The 9,422-nt window shown below is 28.8% G+C and overlaps 1 protein-coding gene across 1 annotated transcript; it reads right to left on the bottom strand.

The window, feature by feature from the left end:
• Positions 1 to 249: 249 nt before the first annotated feature.
• On the bottom strand, positions 250 to 3,764 carry LOC149060636 (uncharacterized). Its single transcript, XM_089217739.1, has 4 exons — positions 3,540 to 3,764; positions 3,122 to 3,340; positions 2,058 to 2,194; positions 250 to 549 (listed from the first exon to the last, which is right to left on the bottom strand). Exons 1-4 carry the CDS (start codon positions 3,631 to 3,633, stop codon positions 316 to 318), a joined length of 684 nt encoding a protein of 227 aa, XP_089073865.1. The 5' UTR covers positions 3,634 to 3,764; the 3' UTR covers positions 250 to 315.
• Positions 3,765 to 9,422: the final 5,658 nt, after the last annotated feature.

Raw genomic sequence — 9,422 nt, forward strand, 5'->3', positions numbered from 1 at the left:
AAATAAAAATATGTTTAAAATACCTATTGGCTGATAATAATGTCATAACTTCAAATATTTGGTATGAATATTTCTTTATTATGTTTTACAATTTTATAAAATACAATGATTGAAAATAATATTCATAAATGAAAAGTAAAGTACCCTTGATCACTTATTTTACAGAAAATTTAAATGCTTTTGTCTGCTAAACATTGGCTACTGCCAAGATAAATTTAAGATAAATAAAGTACAAAATTACATGTTTTTGATATTAAATGATGTAAAAACTGGAATCAGGGCAATATTTTTTTATGTAAAAATATAAAACTAATTTTAACCTGTGCGCCAGAAAAATCTGGAGCCAGAGTGATTTTTAATGGTATTTTTTGTGTCCGATGTCGAGCGCTTGCTCAGTCTTTGACTGTATCTGGATATATTCGACTGCAGCAACGCGTACCCTTCGGGGAAACTCTCCTGTGGATTGGCCAACATATGCGGCAAGCCATCACATGATTTATTGGCGCTAATCGCCATCAGGTACATCATGCCTTCGACGTTTTTGTATATCTTAAATAAGTAAGAACAAAATAAATAGAAAAAACTTAATCAATTTAAACATATTATGTGAGGAAAATAACAAAAGAAATTTGGGGGAAGCGTGTATATCTAGGGGCAAAAGTTCTTATTCAATCTAATTCAGTCACACCACCATAGTAATTATGCTGTATGATTCCTATGTTTATCCCGTATATTAAGAGGGCGCAACATCCGTATTTGTTGTCTCGGTGTTGCAAGCGTGTAACATAGCAAATTCTCGCTCAGCTCTAGTCAGCAGTTCACGTTTTACTCGGTTTGCTTAAAAATTAGAGTGAATACTCTACTACTATGAAACTTGATAATAAGAACACTATCTATGTTTTGTTGTAAGTATTCTTACGATAATTCAATTTTTAAGTGAATTATGACAAATTGTATTTTACAATTTATCATACAAGCATTATTCACTTAAAAACTGGATTATCGTAAAAATACATCTAACAAAACACAGGATAATTTTCCTATCATAAAGTTTCATAATAAGTCAATTCACTTTAATTTTTAAGGTAACAGAGTAAAAAATGAACTGCTGAGCGTAAATTTTCTTTGTTACGCGTTTGTAAGACTGAGACAACGAATACGGGTGTTGTGCCCTCTTAAGGCTATATTCAGAGGCGCAAATCTAATGGTACACGGGAGGCAACTGCTCCCCTTCATTTGATAGGTAGGACGTAGGTGGTCAATTGATTGATATTCGATGGTCAATTTTCAGACATTACGATGAGCGTACATCAATACACTTGTATTATATTATATTTTTATTTGATACATTTTAAGGGGATTGGAAGCGGTGATTTTCTGTCTTTGTCTAACACACGTGGGACATACAATATACCTGAAAAAAATTAAGGTACTTCTAGTTGTTCGATTTAAAATATGTAAAGATGAGTTAATTAATTTACAAGTTTACTTTGCATCGGTCGAAGCACTTTTTCAATTGTAGCAATATTTTGATAAAAATAAATGTTTTAAATTTTATAAATTTGTCAATTTTTTTTATTAAATATATTAAAAATATGCTTCGACTGATGCAAAGTAAACTTGTATACCAATTCAAAAATCTTTACATATTTTAAATCGAGCAACTAGAAGTACCTACTTTAATTTTTATCAGGCGTATTGTATGTTTTACGTGTGTTAGACAAAGACAGAAAATCACCGCTTCCAATCCCCTTAATATTATTATTTATACCTCTGTAAGTGAGCATAGTGAAAACATTTTTTTTTAATAGGTGGGTATTTTTGTTTTGTACCCCATAATTTGAATTAGTTTGCGCCTCTGGCTATATAATGTTATTATATGATCAAAATAATTTTACGTTGCTATGCAGCGCAGAATCTATCCGTCTTATTTATTATAATAATGTGGAATTCAAAATATTTTGATTTTTTTAATCAAATTTTAATAACGAATTTAAATATGTATACAGATGGACTGGTTGGAAAATCCTAAACTATTATAAGCACAAAATACTTACGGCACATCTATTGCATCCGTAATTCGATTCGGTGAATCGGCCGTTTAGCCTCATGAACAAATTACCAGTGTATGGATTTACTGGCGGCGGAGCCGATTGTGGCGCACAGGTAAATACTATTACCGGTCGATCATTATCTGCAGAATAAAACAGAATTATAATACACATGTTCAAAGAAAGTGTTATGATATTACATTATTAAATCATATTCGTGTTACAATGTTAATTAAACATGTACATGTGAACATTATAAATCACTATTAGAAACAGTAAAAATACTAATTAAGAATTTAATTATATTAAATTATTAATACTCAAATACAATAAAGCATATTATAGAATAATACATAATGTATATAAATTGTAATTTCAAAAATTGTAACATATTAAAATAGGTACCTACTTAATATAGGTACTATTGAATAATTTATTTAAAATGTAATTTTTCGTACTCAGTCGCAATTAATGCATACCTAACCTTTTTGAATTTTATACTTTTGATCAAATTAATATCAATTTGGGGGTGGAGTGGCCGAGCGGACTAAGGCGTCTGTCGCCATGCACGCAGTCGCCGTTCGAACCTCGGTCACGGGCGGCATCGCTCTTTGGGCATTTTGCTTTGTCTGGAGAGAGAGCCCGCCGCCCCCCAACCGGGCATGGCAGAAACCTACGGGTGCCCATTCAAAATTCTGCTAAAAATACCAACGTGTTTAAAACCTACAGTACCTTCCCCTACAGTTCCCCCAGGCTAATGACCTCAGTTGTCGAAGTCTTATAAAAAAAAAAATAATAATAATAATATCAATTTCAATAAAATATACTAAATTAATGTGTTCAGTAGTTTGTCGGTTGGGGGGGGGGGGGCATACTAAGATTATAAGAGGCATAAATTGTAGTTTGCAGTAACATTGCTATGGTTATAATATATTTGCTATATAACATACCGACATACATAATATTTAAATGTATCACATTTTTCGAAAAATGCGATGCATAATAATGGTCCTGCCTGTTTAATATATTATACTATACTAAAAACTAAAATAAAAATTTGTAACACGTACCTGGCTTACACATACGTTGTCCAAGGTTATTCAAACTGCCAAATGTCACGAAAAATGATATTTCCGTGTCGTTCTTAGTCTGAAACTCGAAATCGATGGTGGCACAACTTTCAACCTTTGACGAATTTTGATCATAAGAGATGACATTAAAATTTCTTGTTTCAATTGAGGGGCAGGGGCATCTCCTGCGGGTAAGTGAACTTTGGCTATCTGTAACATCTTGTAAATAATTTTGATTTTGTGTTTATAATAGGTATGAGTATTAAGTTATATTTAAAATAAATACAATATTTATACAAAATAAAAAAAAAATTGTTCATAAAATTTAATATCTACAGTAATATCTATAATAAGGTTAGTGGTATTAGAAATTCAATTTAACGAATAATGAAATAGGAAAATTCATTTTGGTACTTACCAAGTTTAAAATTATCGGTTAATTGCATGGCTGCCTCTCTGGGAGTAATGAAAATAACGATAAATGACATAATCACTACTAATATCGACGTCATTGTAGTTTAGTCTTTTGTATATGTAGGTGACAATCAAGACGACGAAGAAAGTTGACGAAATCGAACTAACAGATGAAAAATATTAAATTATCTAGATGAGTGAGAGAAACGAGACGGATGAACTGGTGAACTGTAAGAAGTTGGTACCTATTCTGATTGCAATATGGTAGTGGGACACCCTTCGCAAGCTATTTTATATGCCGTCTCATCGCTAGTGGTGGTAGAAGCCATGGCCATCCCTTCCACCGGCTGTAAATAAAAGTGACATTATACCACAGGCTTTTACCGATTAATACTCCCGCCCACCAAACAATTTATATTACAGTAATGTAATGTGTTTATTCGTACCATCGTACCTAATGGCGCTGGTCCAAGCAGTGGCGTGATATAGGGAGTATCGAATGCCTCACATTTTATTGAGTGATGGGTTAGGCCCATAAGAATATTATACAAATTTTCTTGCCCATAATCGAAATAATATAATCACGGTTTGAAAAATGCCACTCCTACTTATGTACCGTCCCCGGAGTGCAATGACGTAACCCAGTGGTCTTCAACCGGTGGGTCGCGACCCAAATTTGGGCCGCGATAAGTCTTCTTTTTAAAATAAAAATAAAATTTTTAAAATTATAAAAGGTAAAAAAATAATTTTTTAATAATTAAATTTAGAAATTTAATAAATGAAAATACAGTTTAAAAATAGTAGTGTATGTTGTGTATTATGTATCAGCAATATTTTATAATTTATTGTTATTCTATATTCTATTCTATAATATTATAATGAATATTAAATCACGGTATAATGTTTCATATTACACTGGTATGATTGTACAGCATTTTATTTATAATGCCTATTGCAAAGCATTAACATTTACGTCGTAACCTACCCCTTGAGCCGGGACCGACAATTATATAAGCAATGAAAAAAAAAAAACAAAAATTGTAAATTTATGTGTACAATATTATAATTGTGCTGGTTGAAAAATTGTTATATCACTTACATCGTTGTACTATGCAATTTCTGTATTAATAAACCACTGCGTACTACAACGCATACTATGCATTAATTTTTTACAATCCACAAGATTATAAGATATCGTAGATAGTGGATATCATGCACCCTATAATTATTGTCGTAGATAAATAATATTATAATCACATAACATTTTAATTTATTATTATTATTTATTATTACCTTTTATAAGTTCGTAGCTGACTAGATAATATAATCACGTCATATTATATTACTACATGCATAATTTTTTTTAAATTTATGATATAGGGTAAAAGGCAATTTTATTATTTTTCTATAAAATAATAATTTTTAAAATAATATGCAATATTAAATTTATTTCCATTATATCTTAACATAAAATGTGCTAGGGATTTTTTTCCGCAATTCCCAAGGCCCGCATCAACATTATTAGGTATGTTATATTTAATACGCATATAAATAGTGTATTATACAATATTCATGATCCTAGCTAAATCATACAAGTTTACAAGTACATGGTAATTATGTCTATGTTCGGTTTAAGCAAGTACCGATAAGATTATATAACGTTTAATATTTAAAATTTGAAAATCACTTCATTCAAATACGCACATAATTCCCATAAAATTATGAAGTCGGTGGCCTTTTAAAAATAAAATTTTTGAAGCATTTCACCAACCTTCTCACCCATAATATTATCATTATTACATTATAAACAACATAAAATGTATTTCCAATAACACAAACTATTTTCTCAGTATGGATATCGCAAACAATGCTCAACAGCGCCTCGCAATGTAGGTACTCAAGTATATCTTGGCTGGGGGCGTTCCACAGCGGGGGTATATAAATACCGCGTAGAATTATATTTGTAGAAGTATAAAATTACGCAGTACATTTTTAAATTGTTGATTTATAATACTACGTAGGTATTGTGATATTAATGTGCAGGTGGACCTTTTTTTTCATGGTACTACGCAGTTTCTATATCGTAAAACTACTGCGTAGTACAACGATATTACGCTTTATTTTTTTACAATACACATGATTATTTTCTGGCGAAGGGTCAGATTTGCCCAAATATGGTAGGTACCGGCATTACATCGTTGTATTGTATCGGGCGTGTAAAATCAGCCTGTATCCAAAAAAATCCTAAATAAATCATGTCGACATTTGACATGGGTACCTACACACACATCTACACCTACACACATATATAATATTATATTTTATATATTAAATGAAATCATTGTAGACCGCGGATTATAATCATTTGTATATCGGCGTATGCAATTACATATAATCGCCTTTTTTTACCAGGAATGCATATTTCATCGGTTTGTGATTGTGATGTACATAAATGGCCATATAATGGCATATAATCGTATATCTCTCAAAGGTTAGCAAGTTTATGAAATTAATTAACTCGAGTTAAGTTCAGTTTAGAGTTAACAGTTAACGAATTATGAATTTAACTTGTTAAGTTGAAAATTAATATGGAAAAAAAATGTAATATATTATAATCGTATTTTAATACAAGAAACACACTAAATAAATGTCTTAAAACACATACCACATAGTAGGTAGTAGGTACATTCTCGATACCTCCTGAACTAATTGCGAGAACTATAAATCAGTGGCGGCTTGAACTTTTTTTCCCTCGAATCACGTTTAATATTTTTACACCACCCACCCTAAAATATAGTTATTAGTTATTACTTATTATTGTACATTATCTGCTGAGTACACATATTATATTTATTATTTATAATTTAATATTTAAATACCAACCTGCAAAAATGGTCCAATCTACCTTTTCCAACCATAAGACAACCATAAGACCTACCCACCCAACCACCCATTAATATTTTTGTGAATCACGTGATTCAAATATACTCCCTTCGAGCCGCCACTGCTATAAATAAATACACGTAAATGTAATATAATAAATTACTTTTCGTTAGTAAATTTCATCAATCATCATCATATATTTTTCGTATTTTTTTTTTTTTTAAATTTAATTTTTTGTGCATATTTTGCAATGCATATATAACATAATATTTTCACTGCATATAATCAGGTTCATTGTAAATGATTTGTATACAATATATTACATGTTTTATTTCGGGTTTTGCTGCTGCAGCTGTGGTCATACAAGAATTAAAATAGTAAATTAAATTATGTTGTTTTTCGTTGCTAACTCTTAAAAAGCTTGCATAAACCTGTATTGTGGATTTTGTTGGAATTCACAAAAACAATTTAAAAAAAAAATTTGAACTATAAACGCTTATAAAAAAAAGTTTAATTTTGACAACATACGTAAAAATCACGAAAATTCGTAAATAATTTTATCCTAGAAATTCATAAAAAATTATCCTTTTATACCTAAGATTTGAAAATTTAATACAAGGCTCCTAAAATATTTTTACAATAGCAGTTGAAAAATAAAAGAAATGTGTAGTCACATTTTAGATTCTGAACGAAGTGGTGTTAAATTAAAATTAAATTTAAAAAAAAGTATTCAATTTTCAATTTTTTTTGGTCGTCCAACATTTTTTTACCGACACTTCAAAAAAAAATTCTCAAAGTTGGTAAGTGGATGTCGCTCTGCTGTACATTAGGTGGTGGGGTGGACCTCTGACTAGGATAAGTTAGATTTGAATGCAATGATAGGTATCATTGTATACGAAAAACGATTCTGAACGGAGATGATTTGTCATAAAAATTATAGATATAATATATATAGTTATATTATAGATAATTAAAAATTTTCAAATCTTTGATTTAAAAAGAAAATTTTGTATAAATTTCTAGCTTTAAATAATTTGCGAATTTTCGTAATTTTTACGTATTTAGTCAATATTTGAACTTCAAATGCTAATAAAAAAAAAATTGTGCATACGTATTTTTATAATTTTTTAATTACTAAAAGAATAACTTATGAGGAATTTTGTATTACATTTTCAAGTATTTTGATGGGGTCGAAATAATTTAATCAACCCTTCAAAAAAAAATTTCAGAAAAATTGAAAATTTCAGTTGTCTATAAATACCTCAAAAAAGTCAAAATATTTTGAAAATTAAATGATGTAAATAAAATGCCAATCTAAATAATTGGTAAAATTTTCAAGTATCTACGACTTATACTTTTTGAATAATAACAAATGTTTAAAATCGTTTGAGGATATATCGTTATCGTTACGCTATTTCGAAAAAATTTAAAATTCAAACGCACTTAACATTTTTCCTATAACGATGCTTCGAGATTTCTCTATAGCTACTTGAAGGAAAACTTATGGAAAACTTAGTGTTGTATTCTTAATCCTTAGTTATAAACACAAAAAATTTTATGATTTTTCAGCTTCAAAATTACTTACAAATTTTCGCATTTTCGACAGATTTCGTAAAAATTTGAACTATAAACGCTTATAAAGAAAAATTGTGCATATGTATTCGTATAATTTTTTAATCACTATAAAAATAACTTATGAGGAACTTTGTATTAAATTTTCAAACAAATTCTTCTCTATTATCCATGAAAACATTTCGTAATCACAATATAATCATCTCGTCTAATATATATGTGTTATAATCTGTGGTACAATTATTGAACAAATTTTCAATTTTTCAATTTCCGATCTAAATATCTGATGAAATTTTCAAGTATCTATGACTTATAATTTTTGAAGTATAACAAATAATATTTAAATTCGTTTGACTCGTTTGAGGATAAATCGTTATCATTACGCGATTTCATAAAAATTTAAAACTCAAACGCTCAAAACATTTTTCCTATAATGACGCTTCAAATTTTCTCTATAGCTATTTGAAGCAAAACTTATAGAAAACTTGGTGTTAAATTGTATAACCATAGATATAAATACAAACAATATTATGAATTTTGAACTACAAAATAATTTGCAAATATTCATGGTTTTGACGAATTTCTGTCAATATTTGAAATTCAAATGCTAATAAAAATTTAATTTGAATTTCCGTTGGCCATTTTTTTTGTGATAAAGATTGACAAATTTGTAAGGAATCTTGTATTAAATTTTCAAATCTTAGATTTAAAAAGAAAATTTTTTATGAATTTCTAGCTTATAATAATTTGCGAATTTTCGTGATTTTTACGTATGTTGTCAAAATTAAACTTTGAATACATGTAAAAAAAAATGTGGCTATATATTTCTTTTATTTTTCAAATGCTATTGTAAAAATATTTTAGGAGCCTTATATAAAACTTTCAAATCTTAGGTATAAAAAGAAAAACTTTTATGAATTTCGATCTAAGATAATTTGAACATTGCCGTAATTTTTATGTATTTAATCAAAATTTGAACTTCAAATGCTAATAAAAAAAAATCGTGCCTATGTATTTTTGTAATTTTTTAATCACTATGTGAATAACTTATGAGGAACTTTGCATTACATTTTCAAGTATTTTGATACGTCCAAAAAAATTTTATCAACACTTCAAAAAAACTTTTTCAGAAAAATTGAAAATTTCATTTGTATATAAATACCTCAAAAAAAGTCAAAATATTTTGAAAATTAAATCATGTAAAGAAAATGCCAATCTAAATAACTGGTAAAACTTTTAAGTATCTACGACTTATACTTTTTGAATAATAACAAATGTTTAAAATCGTTTGAAGATATATCGTTATCGTTACGCTATTTCGAAAAAATTTAAAATTCAAACGCACTTAAAATTTTTTCTATAACGACGCTTCGAGTTTTCTCTATAGCTGTTCGAAAGAAAACTTATGGAAAATTTAGTGTTGTATTCTTAA

Source organism: Diuraphis noxia, unplaced genomic scaffold, assembly GCF_037042655.1.
Source record: "Diuraphis noxia isolate RWA-SAM2 unplaced genomic scaffold, SU_Dnox_SAM2 contig0001, whole genome shotgun sequence".
Classification (NCBI taxonomy): Eukaryota; Metazoa; Arthropoda; class Insecta; order Hemiptera; family Aphididae; genus Diuraphis; species Diuraphis noxia.

Excerpts from the sequence above, each read along its gene's own strand:
- LOC149060636 (XM_089217739.1), bottom strand. The coding sequence starts at position 3,633 with ATGACGTCGATATTAGTAGTGATTATGTCATTTATCGTTATTTTCATT. Across the intron at positions 3,341-3,539 it reads AACCGATAATTTTAAACTTG|ATGTTACAGATAGCCAAAGT; the intron begins GTAAGTACCAAA and ends ATTATTTACAAG. Across the intron at positions 550-2,057 it reads ACGGATGCAATAGATGTGCC|ATATACAAAAACGTCGAAGG; the intron begins GTAAGTATTTTG and ends TACTTATTTAAG.